Source organism: Chanodichthys erythropterus, chromosome 24 (genome assembly GCF_024489055.1).
Source record: "Chanodichthys erythropterus isolate Z2021 chromosome 24, ASM2448905v1, whole genome shotgun sequence".
Classification (NCBI taxonomy): domain Eukaryota; kingdom Metazoa; phylum Chordata; class Actinopteri; order Cypriniformes; family Xenocyprididae; genus Chanodichthys; species Chanodichthys erythropterus.
In genome coordinates this window covers 25,825,361-25,845,176 of record NC_090244.1, presented here as the reverse complement: position 1 = coordinate 25,845,176, position 19,816 = coordinate 25,825,361, and the positions used below count along the sequence as shown (strand labels likewise).

Sequence of the window (19,816 nt, the reverse complement as noted above, 5' to 3'; positions counted from 1 at the left end):
AAAGGTGCTCTAAGTGATCCTGGGTGGAGTAACTTCCTGTTGACGTTCGAAGTGTTGTCAAACAAAACAGAGGCTAGCTAGACCCTCCCTCCTCCTCCTCCTCCCCCTCCCCTCCATGCTTCCTGAAACAGTCATGAACGCGCATTTAAAATCATTCATGTCAGTTATTGGCTGGAGCATGTGTAATATGATTCATGGTCCAGGCTGCACCAGTTTGTTTTTGTTGCCGTTTTTCGGGGCTTGTGGCAACTACAGAGATTGTGTTTTTTTTTTACAGTGTGTTCAGGGGACAGGCAGCTAGCGGATAGCGAGGAGATGTTTGCTGTATGTAACAAAAAATGTTTTGGCCTAAAAACGCATGACATCACTTAGAGCACCTTTAAGTTATAAATATTTTAATATGATTTTAAATCTGCTTTGAAACACTTGTAAGGCTATTTATGGTAGGTAAAGACGGCTATGTTTATTTGTTTTAAGGAATTAATTAAATGTGCATGACACCAAAGACTCCAATGCATGTGAGAATGAAACTTAAAATATGAACCTGTGAGGTATGGAATATAAATGAGAAATTAGGAAAACTTTTAGAATTCTACTGGAAGGAGAAAGAGCTATTGTATTACTGTATTACTTATACCATTCTTTTGTTTCAAATGTTACACTGCAGATCGAATAATTACACGTCTTCAAGTAGTAGTAGTCTCCATTGCTATAAAACTCTCATGGAAAAACTTTATTAAAAAGGCATTTAAGGTTGTATTATTTCTTTTAATTCCTGATCTATTTAGTGCAAATGATGATTCTGAGAGGTCAAGACATCAATTTCATACATTTTATTCAATACATTTTGACAGAAACAGAAACACAGCACTTTCATTGCCTCTATTTTTATACATCATTTCACAAAATAACAGAATTTTATATTCATTCCATTTATCATGAGTATAATAGGCTACAGTACATATTTGTTTTATATATACTAATGTGTTCACATGGCTTTACAAAAAAAATATAAAATTATATACAAAACATATAAAATTTAATCTGTTTATTAAACACACTCATTCCAGTGCTTAATTTTTGACGCACTACACAAAAATATGATTTTATGTACAGGAACCTTGTTTTAGCTCATTTGTCTTACATACTATTTAGCTTATTTGACTTTTTCTGTTTAGATGTTCTTTTTACATTGCCATTCTCATTTAGTTTGGTCAAAGTGTCCTGTTGTGCTCTTTGAACTCTAAAAAAGAGACCAGTTTAATTAGAAAAAGAAGTACATAACATGAACCAAAACACATAAAAATAACTTGTTAAAGTTCATGAAATATTTATTCTCTTCACATTACACACACACACACACACACACATATTATATATATACAGTGAGGAAAATAAGTATTTGAACACCCTGTTATTTTGCAAGTTCTCCCACTTAGAAATCATGGAGGGGTCTGAAATTGTCATCGTAGGTGCATGTCCACTGTGAGAGACATAATCTAAAAAAAAAAAAATCCAGAAATCACAATGTATGATTTTTTTAACTATTTATTTGTATGATGCAGCTGCAAATAAGTATTTGAACACCTGTCTATCAGCTAGAATTCTGACCCTCAAAGACCTGTTAGTCTGCCTTTAAAATGTCCACCTCCACTCCATTTATTATCCTAAATTAGATGCACCTGTTTGAGATCGTTAGCTGCATAAAGACACTTGTCCGTCCCATACAATCAGTAAGAATCCAACTACTAACATGGCCAAGACCAAAGAGCTGTCCAAAGACACTAGAGACAAAATTGTGGACCTCCACAAGGCTGGAAAGGGCTACGGGGAAATTGCCAAGCAGCTTGGTGAAAAAAGGTCCACTGTTGGAGCAATCATTAGAAAATGGAAGAAGCTAAACATGACTGTCAATCTCCCTCGGACTGGGGTTCCATGTAAGATTTCACCTCGTGGGGTCTCAATGATCCTAAGAAAGGTGAGAAATCAGCCCAGAACTACACGGGAGGAGCTGGTCAATGACCTGAAAAGAGCTGGGACCACCGTTTCCAAGGTTACTGTTGGTAATACACTAAGACGTCATGGTTTGAAATCATGCATGGCACGGAAGGTTCCCCTGCTTAAACCAGCACATGTCCAGGCCCGTCTTAAGTTTGCCAATGACCATTTGGATGATCCAGAGGAGTCATGGGAGAAAGTCATGTGGTCAGATGAGACCAAAATAGAACTTTTTGGTCATAATTCCACTAAACGTGTTTGGAGGAAGAAGAATGATGAGTACCATCCCAAGAACACCATCCCTACTGTGAAGCATGGGGGTGATAGCATCATGCTTTGGGGGTGTTTTTCTGCACATGGGACAGGGCGACTGCACTGTATTAAGGAGAGGATGACTGGGGCCATGTATTGCGAGATTTTGGGGAACCACCTCCTTCCCTCAGTTAGAGCATTGAAGATGGGTCGAGGCTGGGTCTTCCAACATGACAATGACCCGAAGCACACAGCCAGGATAAGCAAGGAGTGGCTCTGTAAGAAGCATATCAAGGTTCTGGCATGGCCTAGCCAGTCTCCAGACCTAAACCCAATAGAGAATCTTTGGAGGGAGCTCAAACTCCGTGTTTCTCAGCGACAGGCCAGAAATCTGACTGATCTAGAGAAGATCTGTGTGGAGGAGTGGGCCAAAATCCCTCCTGCTGTGTGTGCAAACCTGGTGAAAAACTACAGGAAACGTTTGACCTCTGTAATTGCAAACAAAGGCTACTGTACCAAATATTAACATTGATTTTCTCAGGTGTTCAAATACTTATTTGCAGCTGTATCATACAAATAAATAGTTTAAAAATCATACATTGTGATTTCTGGATATTTTTTTTTAGATTATGTCTCTCACAGTGGACATGCACCTATGATGACAATTTCAGACCCCTCCATGATTTCTAAGTGGGAGAACTTGCAAAATAGCAGGGTGTTCAAATACTTATTTTCCTCACTGTATATATATATATATATAAACATAGTTATAGCATATAGCTATAGCTTTTTTTCAGGTGACTGACCACCTGCCTCACACGCCAATAAATTGCAATGAATAAAATCCAGTACTGCCTTACATTTTTTTAAAATGAACAGTACAATAATCATTAAAACTTGATAAAGAGACTCTTAAAACATTGTTTCCTGGAAAACATTCCATGATTTTTCTCCATATAGTGGACTTCAACGGCTACCAACAGGTTGAAGGTCCAAACTGCAGTTTCAGTGCAGCTTCAAAGGGCTCTACACGATCTCAGACGAGGTATAAGGGTCTTATCTAGCAAAACGATTGGTCATTTTCTTAAAAAGAAAAAAAAAAAAAAAGTGTACTTTTTAACAACAAATGCTCGTCTTGCACTGCTCTGTGATGCAATACACATTACGTAATCATGTTGGAAAGGTCACGTGTGATGTAGGCGGAAGTACTGCGGTAGGGCGAAAAAACTCCATCTCATTTTCTCCTCCAACTTCAAAATCGTCTGACATTGTTGTTTTACTTTTTTTTTTTACTTAAGGCCCTTTCACACTAAATGCAAAACTTGGCACAAATGTTTGCCACGATGACGCTTGTGCCACCTACGTCACACGTGACCTTTCCAATATGATTACGTAATGCGTGGCATATTGCAGAGCAGTTCAAGACGAGCATTTGTGGTTAAAAAGTATTTTATTTTTTTTTTTGAAAAATGAACGATCAGATAAGACTCTTATTCCTCTTATTCTCGTCTGGGATCGTGTATATCGAGAAAAATCCTGGAATGTTTTCCTCAAATACCTTCATTTCTTTTCCACTGAAGAAAGAAAGACATAAACATCTTGGATGACATGGGGGTGAGTAATCTATCAGGAAATTTTAATTCTGAATTGAACTAATCCTTTAATAAAAGAAACTTCTCTATTTCCTTCTAAAATCAAATGTATAGAATTTGATTTTAAAACATTGTTTTATTAGCTCTTGTTACTGACCTCAGTTCTTCTTTCAGCCTCCTGAGTTTATCATACAGTCTTTCATTTCTCACATCCAGGGGGGAAGTAGGCACAAACCAACTTGCTACACACTTAAAGATCACCACCACATGCTGGTCACAGAGAGACAGTTCAAAATAGTGAGTGAGCAACAACATTCATTATTATTCTTAGTATAATTGCTGTGTATCTAGAATCCTGTTTTTAATGAGGTACTAGATTACCTCAAACAGAATGATGAAGACTAATCGTGCTGCCAGAATGACCCAAAACTGATTAGTCAAACTATAGTCTTCATTACTTCTGTAGTCTCTATAGCTGAAAAGAAAACAGTACAGTAAATAAACAGTAAATAAACAGCACTGGTTTGATTTTGATTAAAAGTTTTTTGTTGAATTAAATAGAATCTAAAATGTGCACTTAAATACAAATTAATAAAAGAAAATGAATTTAATTTTGTGTGTTCAGTCAAGCTTATTCTTGCTAAGAACCACCCACTTAAACAGGAGTGAAATGGAGAAATGAAATGATCTTGTTTGCTTGAGTAGTGGTTGCTGAGTTCCTAAGGTGTTCAGATAGATAGACAGATAGATAGATAGATAGATAGATAGATAGATAGATAGATAGATAGATAGATAGATAGATAGATAGATAGATAGATAGATAGATAGATAGATAGATAGATAGATAGATAGATAGATAGATAGATAGATAGATAGTTAGTTAGTTACCTGCAGTATGTCACATTTATGCCACTGTTAGTGACCATCTGATGTGGTTTGAAATCCTCACTAACTCTCTTATCACTTATATTAGCAATGGAAAGTGTGTTGTTTATGTATCCAACCATACAACTGAAAATAAACAAAGAAGACTGAAAGACACTTGTGGTGCTGCAAATATTTATTACGTAGGTGTGAAATATCAAGTCCAACTCACTCAATGCCTGTGACACTGCCATTGGCACAAGGTCCATAGTAGTACTTGTAAACCAGACGAGGAATGAAATCAGAGGATATACCAATGACCAGTCCATTAGCAATGACCGCAAGCACACTAATTGTCTCCAGCACTTCTGTCCAAACACCTGAAAAGAGAAAAAAATGTGTCATTTCATACATTGTTTGTGGTCCAAATATTTGTTTCATGACCATTTTCCATCCTTTGTTTTTATTGAAATCTTTCAATATCAAGTTTCTTTGCAAAGCTGCATTATATTGTGACTGCTCAATCTGTTAAAGGCAGACTTCAGAAGGATATTCAGAGTGGTAGGCACTTGTCACAGTTCTATTGTGTTTGGACTTTGTTTTTTGTCTTAGTTTCATTTTCATGGACTTTTATTGTTTTCCTTTGTCCTATTTTCCTGCCACTCTTTAGCAACCACCGTGACAGAGGGAATCCTAGTGGAATTGAACTTGGAGGACTGGTATGAACATTGATTTATTGTCAGTAATCCTGCAAAACCTCCCTTTTCCACCTCTACTACTAAGCTCAGTCCTTCAGCCCTGCCTCAGCTGGATTCCTGCAGCCCTTCATCTTCCCCCTTGATGCCATGTGGTGTTGTTAAGCCTCAGGTCATTCAGTCACCAGCTTTGCCGAAGTGAGAGGATCCCTCAGCTCTGCCTCCGGCCTCTGATGCCTTCGCTCCACCTCCTGCTGACATGTCGGCTCTCCCTTGGCTCCTCCCACCCTTGGCTCCACCAGAGACCCTCAGCCTTACGACTCTACCGGGTTCCCTCATCCCACTGGCTCCACCTTGGTCAGTCGTCACTCTGCCTGCACCATGGACTTACGAGCCTTCTCTCCACCCCTACAGCTTCAGCAGGCTCCTCCTTCTCCCTGGCTCTACCTTGGTCCTCAGTCACACCGGCTCTACCTAGGTCCTTGGGCACTCAGTTTCTACCTCGGACGCTCATCTCCACGGCTCCATCGGCTCTCTGTCTGCACTCTGGGATCACCTGACCTTGTCTCCCGCTCAGTCGATCGTCCCCTCAGTGGTTTCTCCCTCAGTCGACTCCACCGTGGGCTATAGTCTTGGCAGTGCTCTGGTTCTGCTTGCTCTTACCAGCCCTTTGCCAGCTCCTCTCACCAGTTCTTCATTGGCTCCTCATCCACCTCCAAAGTCCTGTTATGCCACAAAGTTGTGCCTTCTGGGAGGGGGTGTACTGTCACAGTTCTATTATGTTTTTTTTTGTCTTAGTTTCATTTTCATGAACTTTTTGGGCCCTATTTTAACGATCTGAAACGCAAGTGTAAAAGCGCGAAGCGCAAGTAACTTTGTGGGCGGGTCTCGGCGCTGTTGCTATTTTCCCGGCGGGATAAATGGCTCTTGCGCCCGGCGCAAATCTAAAATGGGTTGGTCTGAAGTAGCTTCATTATTCATAGGTGTGGTTTGGGCGTAACGTGAAATAAACCAATCAGAGCGTCATCCAACATTCCCTTTAAAAGCAGGTGCGCAAGTTCCATTATGGATTGCTATTATTATGGCGTATTTACCAGGCGCACGCCAGGAGCGGTTCACAGCCGAGGAGACTGATGTTCTTGTAAGAGCAGTGAAAGACAGAGAAGTTGTGTTGTATGGGGATGGGAGAAACCCACCCACCATATTTTTTTTGTGTAACATATGATTTGCAAAAATAACTGTTGCATCTGTGTAGATTACATGAGCAAAGTGTATGCGCGTTGTGCACGCTATACATTATGGTCAAGCATGCGCCCTTAAAATAGCATAATGAACAACGCGCAACGCGCCACTGACTTTAGACTAGGTTTTTTCTGGTCAGTGGCGCAATTGTTTAATGGAACAGCAAAATAGCACCAGGGATTGTTTGCGCCGGAACACGCCTCCTTTTTTGCGCTGAACCGCCCAGGGGCGCAAGTTCATTCACTAGTTTAGCGACGTGCTTCTGTGGAGGGAAAAGCGCGCTTTGCGAGGGTGCAAAATAGGAATGACACATGCGTCGGTGTACAAAGTCAATTGCGCTGGGTGCAAGATAGGGCCCTTTGTGTGTATTCATTAGATTCCTGTGTCCTATTTTCCCACCACTCTTTAGTTACCATGGTGATTGATAGGATTTGTCATTCTGTTTGGCTGTTTGTCATCAATCAGCCTTGCTTGCCTTGTATTTAAGTTGCAGTCTTTTCAGTTCTCATTTGTCCAGTCATGTCTATGTTCTGTCAGAAAAACTATCGTTTAACATGACTGGCAGTAAGTATAGAGTTTGGATTAGTGGTATGGTTCTGTTCTGGGCAAAAACTCCCTGCCCATCCATACAGCCTAGCATGGATAAGAGCAGGAAGAGCAGCGATAACCCCCCTCAGGGTAAACGGAACAGAACCAAGTATTGCAATATCATTAAAGACCCCCTGTGGTGAAAATCAAGTTTTTAATGTTGTTTATATGTCTATGTAGTGTTTTTAATATGCTTTAAGACAAACCATGTGCAAATGCATAAATCAATACCATTGCTGAGTATTTTATGTTCGAAACTGCAGTAAACCAAAATCCCGCGGTTTGAAATCGTGGGTGTTTGTGACGTCACAGACTACCTTGTAACCAATCACAACAACGTGCCGGCAGACTTTAGCATATCATTAACTATGACCAATCTGAAGCAGGAAAGTCTCAAGAGAAGCCAGGTTATCCTGGTAAATTTTCTGTTGATATGAAAAATTGTGTAGATTTATCAATGTTACAGAGCCCCATGTTTGTCTTCCCCTGTGACCTAGTTTCCCCGTTCTGTTGATTAGTTCATTTGATCCACCTGTGTCTTGTTAATCATCCCATCACCTTGTTTAGCTCCCTTTGTTAGTCATCTGTATTTATACCCTGTGTTCCCATTCACTCCTTGTCCGTTCTCGTTGTTGTCAGATGCTAGTTTGGTGTACTCTGCCTTTGTTTATATTAAAGTCTTATATGTTTGTGGAAATCTGTTATCTGCCTCATCTCTACACCACCAGCCGTAACAGAAGAACGGACCAATACAGTTTTTGCGGCGATTTTCTTTTTGTTCGTTTTTTCCCCTTTCTCCGTCACCATGGACCCTGCTGTTGCCCTTTTGTGCCTGGAGCAGAGGGACCGCTCCCTGGAATCACACACCCTGGATTTTTTGGAGTTGGCGTGCCTCACACACTATCCAGACCGCTCGCTCTGCGTGTTCTACATCTCCAGCCTTAGTGAGCGGTCCCGGGCACGCCTCCCAGGGAGCGGTCCTCAGAAGGACTTCGCCGCACTCGTGGAGTGGGTGCTGGTAAACAACAACTCTCCGTTTACCATCTGCCCCGCGGAGGATGACTTCGCCGCCAGCCCCACTCCACTGCCAGAAGCCAGTCAGTCACCATCGACGAACGTCACAACGGAGATGTTTCACGAGCCCACCGCAGACCGAGGAGGCCAGCCCACCGCGATGGATGAGCCAGGACCGAGGAAAGGATCGGACAGTACCATCGCCCCGGAGCCAACCTCACAGCAAGGTTCTGACCAGGTGCGTGAGCCAGTAACATCATCTGACGTCGTGGGAGTGCTTGTGGAGCTTGAGGGCTGGGAGGAAAGCTCCGCCCACAACGCCACCACAATGGAAACTATGACTGACATTGGCAAATATGCTGAGGAACTGAAAGACATTTTTACAGTTGATTTAATTGATTTTTTCGGAGAGGTGACTTCCCATTCCCCTGATTCTCCTGTTTTTAATGATTCTCCTGAGCCTCCAGAGGACCAATCTCCAGTGTTCTCCAGATCTCCGTCTCCTGAGTTCCCTGTCTGCCCACCCAGCCTCCCTCTCCCGCCTCCTCCGTCACCCAGTCTCACAGCCAGTTCCTCAGCCCCACCATCATTTCTGCCCTTCAGCCACTTGACATCTCCCACATGCCAGGTGGGGATGTCAAGCATCTTCAGGCCCTCCACTCCATCCATTCAAGAAGATCCCCTGCCTCCACTTCCAGCCTCCACGCCCCCTGCTCCACCTCGGCCCGTCGACACTTCGGCGTCACCCTGGCTCCTCCCTCCCTCGGCTCCACCGGACACCATCGGCCATACGGCTTCTCCGGGCTCCCTCGTCTTTCCGGCTCCGCCTTGGTCAGTCGTCCACCTGCCTGCACCTACGGCTCCGTCTGGCTCCTCCTTCCCTCCAGCTCCGCCTACATCCTCAGTCCCACCGGCTCAGCCTCTGCCCTCTGGATGTCCGCCTCCTCCTCGGACGCTCGTCGCCATGGCTCCTCCTCGGTCTCCAGGACCATCGGCTGCGCGTGGGCTCGTCGGCTCTTCAGTTACACCTGGGTCTCCAGCTGCATCTCCGTTGGTCGTCCCCAGGGTGTCGTCTGCCCCAAAGCCGACTCCACCATGGCTCCTCCCACCTGCGACTCTACCCTGGGGCCTCGTCCTGGCTGGCTTCTGGGGTAACATCTGGCTCCCCCTGCTCCTGGCTTCCCCCTGGCTCCTCCCACCCTCCACTCCCCCTTGGACTGTCTTTGTTGTTTTCTATGGACTCTTTTCTTTTTTGTTTGTACTCCGCCCTCCTCCAGAACCCCCTCCCTCCCTCCTCTGGACTCTTACGGCGCGAGGACGCGCCTATTCGGGAGGGGGCGAACTGTTACAGAGCCCCATGTTTGTCTTCCCCTGTGACCTAGTTTCCCCGTTCTGTTGATTAGTTCATTTGATCCACCTGTGTCTTGTTAATCATCCCATCACCTTGTTTAGCTCCCTTTGTTAGTCATCTGTATTTATACCCTGTGTTCCCATTCACTCCTTGTCCGTTCTCGTTGTTGTCAGATGCTAGTTTGGTGTACTCTGCCTTTGTTTATATTAAAGTCTTATATGTTTGTGGAAATCTGTTATCTGCCTCATCTCTACACCACCAGCCGTAACAATCAATATATATGAGTCTATTACGATGTTATGATGAAGCCTTTCTCCACTGACGTTCTGAGTTGTTCAAAGCGTTTGTAAGGATACTGATTGTTAGAAGGCAGCTGTCTGACTCTGAGATGAAGAACAGGAACGGTGTGTGTAACTTTAGCAACACATTATTAGCTGTTTGATAACGTAGTCAAGCAAAAGGCTAATTAATTCATAATAAATGACAGAACCGTCGCAAGGGCTGTGCCAAGTGTGCGAGCGCATAGGGGGTTGCGCTAAGTAAAGTGACAGCTGACTTGAAGTAGGCTAAAGCCAATAAAGTTCATGTTTTTGTCCTCTGAAATATTTTAATACTATAAAACATAGCTAAAACAATATTGCTCTGAGCATGTGCGTGTGACCATGATTCGTGTGCATATTCAGTCAGTGTGGAATCGCATGCCAAGTTCTGAGAGAGCTATTCAGTCCATTATAAAAATTATTAAATGAGGCTAGGGTGTAGAGTTACATTCAAGCTATTTTAAGGTATGAAGAAAGTTTTTTCACCTGATTTTTTTTTTTTTTTTTTTAATATGTGATTTTGGTGATCAAAGATGAGTTTTAAGGGAAAAAACTATTTACTACAGGGGGACTTTAATTTTCTTAATGACAATAATTAATGTAATATAATTGAAGAAATGAGTTTGATCAAAAGAAATATCAGAAGGTCCAGTCCATATATATATATATATATATATATATATATATATATATATATATATATATATATATATATGAATGCTGTGATAGGTGTTGTATTCCTATAGGTCAATGTGAATCAGCTGAGTGTCAGCAGATGCAAGCTTGACTAATGCGACCTGCCAGAACTAACGCTATATACTTGATTTACGGTTGTGTTTCGCTGTTTTGGATTATCTTCGGTGTGGATTATTAAAGACGTTTGAAACTGATATTCTTCCACCCCTTGCTTACTACAACCTAGTTGTGACAGCACTAAACAGAACCACATTTTACCCTCATCAATAGTCCTTCTAATATTTAGGAATAACAGTAACTATTGTACTTCCTCCTTATTAGCTCACAGTGACTGGAGCTCAAAATGAGTCTTTAAAACATGTCAATTTAATTTGTTTTTATAAAAAAAAAATATTGGTGAGTTTGAACTGCAAAGGGAGTTGAATTCTGCAAGTACAGAATGTTTACATAGTTCCATAAGCTCTTTTAAATAAAAAATGATTTCTATTGATATGAACACTCTGTTTATAATCCCACAAGCCTTTTTTTCTCTCACCAATATCATTGGCCTTTGTTGGTACTAGTCTGCGTTCAAGGCTGACCATCTTAATGGCATCCAATCGGATCTCAATGATGTTGTTTAGAAGAGCCAACAACGGAGCCAAAGGAAATGCCGCTACAAAGATAGTAGTAAAACTGTACTGCATCACTGGGGAGGTAAAACAAACAAACAAAAAAAGGACAATGCAAATTTTAGACATCTGTCATATTTTCAAAGAAAATATAAGCTTTGTAATGTATTCTCTTAAAAATATCTCTTTGAAGATCCACAATCCACAACTAAAATTTTAATGTGTGTTTATTTATGCAAAACTTGGGTAGCTTCCAGGCTATTACTACGTTACTGCTAAGGTATTCTGAGTGGTTATTAGTAAGTTACTATGTGTTGGGGTTACTACTGGCCCAAATCATAGAAGCCCACTCCAAGTCTCTATGGCAGGGATGGACAACTCCGGTCCTGGAGGGCCAGTGTCCAGAAGAGATTTGCTCCAACTCTAATCAAACACACCTGAACCAGCTAATCAAGGTCTTCAGGATTAGTAGAAAGTTATAGGCAAGTGAGTTTTTATCAGGGATGGAGATAAACTCTGCAGGACACTGGGCCTCCAGGACCGGAGTTGTCCATCCCTGCTCTATGGTATGAGATATCAATCATGACAAAATGTATAGGATGGGTTACTAGCCAAAATTGAATACATATGCTTAGGTGTTTTAGTCATATGACTAATTATAAGAATAAACAATGAATAGTAATAGTGATTATAGTCTTAGCAAACACCAGTAGTAACCAGTTCTGGCAAAAAGACGCACACACACAAAAACAAAATGACGATTGAATTTTCAAGCATATTTTCAAGATTTGTACCCATTTCCAAGAACTCATTAAAGAGGCTGAAGCAATCCGTTTTAATCAGGCCATAGTTTCTGTGGAGATCTTCGAGTTTGCAGTTTTCACAGAGTTCGGATCCTTCCTTGGCACTCATACATTCCTTCTTATAGCATTTGATACATCTTCTCCGCAGCTTTTGGGTCTTTTTCCTGTTCAACCACCGCCTAAACCAGCTGTAGAAAGAGGGTATAAATAGGTGCTTGTTATCTGTAATACATTTACTGTATGTTATACAAAGTCCATGAAGCAGTGTAAAATAGGGATCAGAATTACAAGACATTTCATGATTCTGGTTCCTTAACTATTATTTTTAGTACTTTAAGATGAAATGGTTCTAACTTCTAACTATATAATAACATACAGTGTGGCCGATAGAACACACATAGAAAAGATGTGTGGTAGCATAATCATACGTAATAGAAATTATTGTTTTTCAGTATTTTATAAAATATGGAACTGGTTCTGTATAAGATCTTGATTTCCAAAACCAGTGTTAAATGATAAAAAACACAGACCACAGAAAGACAATAAAAAAGTTCCACTTACGGACCAGAATATTCAAAGATATTGTTGAAGATCTGTTTAAGTACCATGATAATAGACATCTGAATGAACAAATCTGTGAGACAGCCACTTGGGTGACACTGAATTGGAAAAGAATATAATATTGCATAAAAATGAGTGTGAGTAAGTAAAACATAGTAGAGCATTGTTTATTTTTAGCACACTGTAGAGAAAATTATAATGGCCACACCTCCTCCAGTCTCCATATATCAGATATCCTTACATATCCTCCAGGGTGACCATTAATTCTAAAACACAAATTGATTTTCAGTGTATTATTATTATTGCTACAGTACATTTTTGTTGCAGTAAAATGTGATGCATTTTAGAGGAAATGAGTTATTCCCTGGTAAAAACACCCCTCAAGTGCACTCTACATATCCAATCTGTCAAAGCATTTGACATAGCTACACAACACTAATACTGACAAATTTGATATGCAATTAAATTTCGATTAATTAATTGGTACATCACGTAATTAATTAAATTAAAAATGTGAATCGCTTTGTTGATTTATTGTTCTCACCTGTTTCTTGTTACACTTATTATTTCCAGTGTATTAGTTCCTTGTCCTTACATGGTGTTTTGTTGGTGTACTCTGTTTTAGTTTCCGTGTTTGAAATTATTTGTTTTTGGAGTTACTTGTACCTTAAATTTGTAATAAATTGCTGCATATGGATCCTTCTCTCCTTCACCCTCCATGTGAGATTTCCAATCTCTGGTAAGTACACAATGTTAAAAAAAAATTAAAATCCTCTCAGTAGAGCTCTTTAAGTTCTACTGCTGGATCCATCCTTTTTAAGGTTGGGTCTTCTGTAATGTTGGGAGTGTGACTCAGAGATGGAGAGAATGATCCATATGTTGCAATGTATTAATAACATAAAAATACAAGTAACTTAAAAAACAAGGAACTACAAACAAGAAACAAGCAAACCCAAACTAACGAAGCGCATTAACGAAACATCATGAAAGGACAAGACCTGACCAGGAACACAAGGGTGTTTATACACTAGAACTAATATGGGTAACAAGAAATAGGTTAGATAAATCAAAATTTTAAAAACAAAATTACAAATGGATTACAAGACTAAAACAGGAAAATAAAATATCAAAATAATATATCAAAATAATATAATATAATATAATATAATATAATATAATATAATATAATATAATATAATATAATATAATATAATATAATATAATATAATAATTGATTGTTAAGGCTACCTTCCCAGAAAGAATGCTGTGTACATGAGAGAGGAGAACATTGTAAAGAACTGGAATATGAACATCTTCACTGTAAAACTCCTTTCAATGGCAGTATGGGAGTGTTTATTCTCTGCAAGCAAAAATAAATAAATAAATAAATAATAATAATAATAATAATAATAATAATAATAATAGAGAAGAGTTTTATATAACAAACAAATAGGGTTAACAATAAAAATGTCTGACAAAGCCACAAACTGTGTTCCACTTACCTATTTCACTCAGCTTCATGGCTACTGTACAATTTACCTAAATAAAATAATTACAATGTTACGACTATTGTTATCATAAGCCAAAAGAGATACAAGCTCTATTCCAAATTTCATTGCATCACAGGCACACTTGATGTGAAGACAAAACATAGATACTTAATTAAGCTGCATGCATATTAAAGAATTGCGTCATTAGCTTTGTAACATTCTAATATCAAACTGTATTGTAAGTCTTCAATACAGTGTTATATGTGTGATGTGCAGATTTGCTGATTTTATAGACCATTTTATGTGCATGTTATAAACCACTTCATGTGCACTTGCGGTAAGAAGAGTGTACCATATTTGAATTATATTTGCAGCCATTATGCACCCTCGATGCACACTTTTGCCAAGGCTGCAGTGAGGCAAGTTCCTCAGAAGACTTCTAGCTAACAGTCGGAGCAGCATTACGTCAAGAAAGTGTGGACTTGGAGAAAGACTGCGAGGGCTTAGGGTTCAGTTTGGGACAGGGCCATATTCCAATCAGTACAATATAAAAAAAATCAGTCACTTATAAGGTTTAATGATGCATGGAATGGTGCCATAAGAAGACAGCTGCCTATGTTGGCATCAAGCAGCTTACCTGGTTCCCTTTCGGCTGCTCTGTTAAGTCTTCGTCGTCAGTTAGGAACCTGGGTGTACTCTTTGATACCAATCTTTCATTTGAAGGCCATGTTACTAGCATCTGCAAAACCGCATTCTTCCATCTTAAAAATATATCTAAACTATGACATGCTCTCAATGAAAAATGCAGAACAGTTAGTTCATGTGTTCATGACCTTAAGGCTAGATTACTGTAACGCTCTACCGGGTGGTTGTTCCTCCCGCTTGATAAATAAACTACAGCTTGTACAAAATGCAGCAGCTAGAGTTCTTACCAGAACTAGGAAGTATGACCATATTATCCCAGTTCTGTCGTCACTGCATTGGCTTCCTGTTAAACATCGTATAGATTTTAAAATCTTGCTAATTACTTTTTAAAGCACTAAATGGTTTAGCTCCCCAGTACCTGAGTGAGCTCTTAATGCATTATAGTCCTTTACGTTTATTGCGATCTCAGAATTCAGGCCAGCTGATAATACCTAGAATATCAACAAGTTAGATGTTGAATGTGGTGTTATTTCCACACAAGAAACACACTCGGTCTACTGTCTATGAGTTGAAGCATACAGCTTCTTTTCTTTCAGGATCTCCACAATGAGTTGTCATGGTCCTGGACACAGCCATATTCTGCTCGTATTGGATTAGAAGGGTATAGATATGCGGTGATATCTAAGGTTAAAGAGACCATTAGTCAACTATCCCTCACCTTCATCTGAATCGCCCTGGAGTCTACTCTCCAGACTGTATATAATTACTTCTAGTCTGGCTGTTCAGGCTGATGCCTCATTGCATATAGTTCGGCAAGCGTACCAAGCATATCTCATAAAAACAAATGGATTAGGGCTTCCATGCCCTCAAGGGGCTGCATTGCTAAACCTGCCACAGAAGCCTGCCCCCTGAGGGTATCAGGACACCGGGCACCATCTTTTTCCATCAGTCCCCTGTTTAAAAAGTTTGCTTCTTCTTGCTATTCTGTCATTTCAGGACAACAAATAGAACTGTTTTCCGTCCTCTATTATATTTCAAGGAAGCAAGGGGCTGCATTGATAACCTGTCATAATCTGTGTTTTGGGAAGCATCAGTCCCCAGCAGGATTCCACCAGTTCTCCGCACACCATATTCACTAGCACTACCCCTTTTCAGAGGTTAAAAATTTTGTTAGGGTCATCTGCCCCCCGTAGGAATACAGGGCATCCCCTTTCAATCAGTTCCCTGTTCAAGATGCTTAGTTGTTCCCTACCAGTAAGCTGTTTCTGGGCACCAAACAGAGCAGTTTTGTCCCCTCTTTTCTCAAAGTATCAGTCGGGTACTGGAAAATGAACGTGTGATACCGCTTCTTTGGACCATAGAAAAAGCTTGAGAGATCATTTTCTCATGCATCCACCTCACTTCAACAGCATCCTCCTCATGCTAGTTACTGTCAAAGAGGCAAGCACAAAAAATACAGTCTCTTTTGGACAATGGGGCCATAGAAAAAGAGAGTCCGGATTTTACAGCTATTATTTTCTAGTTCCAAAAAGGGGAGTTTGTGTCCATATTTGGATTTACATTATCTGAACTGTACTCTGAGGGCATGATGTTAATGTTCAAATCATATCAAATCTGGTCAGGAGAATGGTTTGTCACGATAATTCTAAAGAACGCCTAATTTCAAATCTTACCCAATCACAGAAAGCTTCTCTGGTTCACATTCGGGGGAGAAGTGCACCAATATCAAGTAGAGTAGGATTCAACCACTCAAAAACCCATGCATTTGAGCCACCATAGTGGTATCATATGGGCACACCTAACAGAATTACCGGGGCTGCTGTTGCACAAACCAGGATCAACTCCACACAGATGTCAAATGATCAAGACTTAAATTCCGTATTAATTGAGCTTGAAGACTTCAAGAAATCAAATTTTAACTTTGAGGTCTTTATGCTAGTGTACTAAAATAAAATAATACATATTTTTTAGCAGATATGCATATGTGAAGAATGTCTGTAAAGGATGGGAGCGGGACAATGGAGTTGGAGATCCACATGCAGGCTTTATTTACAGAAAGAGCAGAGCAGACGACCACCAAAGCATTTCAGATAACACTGGGAACACAGGCAATGGTCAAGGCAAGCAGCAAGCGATCATCAAACAAGGAATCAGTCCAGAGTCAAAAACACAGGCTAGGCAAGACAAGGCAGGACAAGGAACAAACAGAATGCAAACCAATGGCTAAACACTACTCAGCCATGTGTGTGTGTCTGAGTGCAGCCAAAGAGCTTAGAACTCAAGAGGCGACACTTTTTGGGTAACAGTCACTAGATGGCGCTCCGGTAGCGCAGCCTGCATTATGGGCTGAAAATACTAACTAGACCATACAATCCTTCATATCTTACGCGCCCAAAATCGGCGAATTTCACTGCCAAATCAGAAGCACAATAAAACTGTTTTTTTTTTTTAATTAAGTCACCAGTAAATTGTATGGCTCCCACAGTAAATGTTGTATTGTCTTATATATGTTTTATTTTACCAGTTGTGGAATCCAACCATCTGAGGTAGCGTAGTTAGCCTACTTTATTGAGTATTTCCATTATTATTATTTCCATTATTTCCAGTATTATGCAACTTTACACATTTATTAATAGTAAAACAATAATTAATAAATTTAAGATCATCATGTTTGCAGTGAACAATATATTTTAGACCTAGTGGAGTAATAGTAATGATATCTAGGTCTGAATTGAAATATATTGTGAATGTTTTATCTCCCTCGGGTCGGCGGTCACGCCGGTTTTTTTCTTACCAGTGTGAAAGAGACTCAAAATACTCCATCAATCTTGCACATACAATTAAGAGTTATACACCATTCTAATCTGTGGAATATCTTCTTTTATTTGTATACACGGTTATCCACGAGTAAAAACAAAATGTTGTGCTTTTTGTAAAATAAAGAAAACTAACATGATGCGTGATCTCTCGTCTCCCTCTGATCAAAGTCCAATCTGATAGTTCTCAGAAAATGAACTGTAACTTAGTGAATACTAATCACAAAAAAATTTTTACTTATGTCTAAAGAAACATTGAAATGTCAGGTTTTAAACCGTGTAAGTCAAATCGAAAACAAAAATTCTGTGTTTATGTAATCTGTATGAAAAGAGACACGTGTCAGAAGTCTGTGATTCAGCTCATTATTAGCTAATGCAGCCACGCCCATGGAGCCAGCGCTGTTGAGATGCAAATTCTGAGGCAATACATGTATACAGCGTCTCAATCGTGTATTTATTGTCTTGAAAAGTGTTTTGAATAGCCATAGTTAGCGTTCTCTGGAAGCCTGTTAGTTCCTGGATTGTCACATGGCCTATTCTTCTTTAGGAGATATTTGTGGACTAAAGGTGCATAGAGCGCCCTCCGGCTGCAAGTATGAATTGAAAACACAGTATCCAGCGTTCATAGTGATGACAATAAATACTGAATAAATATTACTCCTCTGTATAGAAAATTGACATAAACATATGAGAATCCATCAATATTTCTCCAAATGTGCATGCTTTTAAGCTAAAAGCCTATATGAAATGCCATAGAGGTAACATAATTGTTCAGACACTTTGCATCACAGAAATACATTATATTTTAAAGTATAAAATAGAATACCATTATTTTAAATTGTAATAATATTTCACAGTATTGCTGTTTTTTCTGTATGTTTGATATACACCATGATGAGCTTGAGACATGATCACATAGGGTTTTTTCACAGCCTACCTGACTGAAAGGCCTCATTATTATGTAAGTCATTACAGCTCATTATGTGATTATTTTGTCTTCTCAGGTGTAAATTACTCATCATTCGTGATGATTCATGCCTCCACGCATACTGTGTTTCTTGACAAAAAGTGTCTTAGAAAATGTAAATCAATATATTGTTATAAATGAAAGAGTAGGCAGGATCATTTTTACATTATTTTGAAGCAAAAACTCTAGTCTACAACCTCCAATACCCAGAAGTCTTGTGAGCACAGATTATAATATATATATATATATATATATATATATATATATATATATATATATATATATATATATATATATGTTTTTTTTGTTTTTGCTTTATTTCAGTGTTCATGTTTCTCACATATTATTGTAGCCTAGTTTGTGCTGAATACAGTGTAATGACACTTTTTCCATTAATATGTTTATGAACATCTGAAAAAAGCACAAATGTCAGGGCATGTCAAAACTTCTCCAAGCCCCAAATCAGCCTCAGACTCCAGAGGGTTAAAGTGACGGGACTAATCTGTGTTCGACATGAGCACATAAACAATCTGTAGGAAGTAGAATTCTTGCTGGGTGGTAGGGGATCGAATACTTATTTCACTTGATCAAATGCTAATCAATTTATAACCTTTATATAATGTGTTTATTCTGGATTTTTTGTTTGATATTCTGTCTCTAAAACACAAAGGCCCGGTTTCACAGACAGGGCTTAGCCTAAGCCAGAATTAGGCCTTAGTTCAATTAGGATATTTAAATAGCATTTATAAACATACACAAGAAAAAAAAAATACTGGTGTGCATTTTAAGACAAAACAATGACACTGACATATTTTAAGATATGTCTGTACAAGTTATTTTCAGTTAAAACAACTTAAACATGCATTTTAGTCTAGGACTAGCTTAAGCCTTGTCTGTGAAACCGGGGGATAGTGTATAAAATAAACTGTAAAAAGGATTTGATGATCACTAGTGATAGTATTTTATTCTGTGTTGTCATCATTCAGGTTGGATTTCAACTTTAATGTACAAAGCAGCTGATATTGCCATAGAAACTAGTGACTGCCGACTCGCTTTCACCCCAAAATGGCGGAAACGCAGGGCCACTGCTGGGCGCCGTTGTTTCGATGGAACGTTCTATTAAGTGTCGCTTCTTGTTAGTGTATATTCTTTGGTGCAACTTATAAAGAGTCACTGATGGGAGCAGGTGTGAGTGTGTGATTGGTTCCTAGGTGGGGAATTGTGGGAAATGGAGTCCATATAATGAGAATAGAGCACGGACCTAGGGCACATGTAACAATGTCTTTCTCTTCCAGGAAAATTTATTAAAAA

General features: G+C 39.5%; 1 protein-coding gene across 1 annotated transcript in view; it reads right to left on the bottom strand.

The window, feature by feature from the left end:
* Positions 1-875: 875 nt before the first annotated feature.
* Positions 876-19,816, bottom strand: part of LOC137014886 (anoctamin-9) — a 40,801-nt gene continuing 21,860 nt past the window's right edge. Inside the window, exons 14-24 of the mRNA XM_067379421.1 lie at positions 14,090-14,126; positions 13,836-13,947; positions 12,796-12,853; positions 12,588-12,685; positions 12,018-12,214; positions 11,148-11,300; positions 4,939-5,086; positions 4,731-4,853; positions 4,224-4,317; positions 4,000-4,112; positions 876-1,243 (exon numbers count right to left, since the gene is read on the bottom strand). Coding sequence (XP_067235522.1) covers positions 1,141-1,243; positions 4,000-4,112; positions 4,224-4,317; positions 4,731-4,853; positions 4,939-5,086; positions 11,148-11,300; positions 12,018-12,214; positions 12,588-12,685; positions 12,796-12,853; positions 13,836-13,947; positions 14,090-14,126 — 1,236 coding nt within the window. The 3' untranslated portion in view covers positions 876-1,140. The remainder of the gene's footprint in view (positions 1,244-3,999; positions 4,113-4,223; positions 4,318-4,730; positions 4,854-4,938; positions 5,087-11,147; positions 11,301-12,017; positions 12,215-12,587; positions 12,686-12,795; positions 12,854-13,835; positions 13,948-14,089; positions 14,127-19,816) is intronic.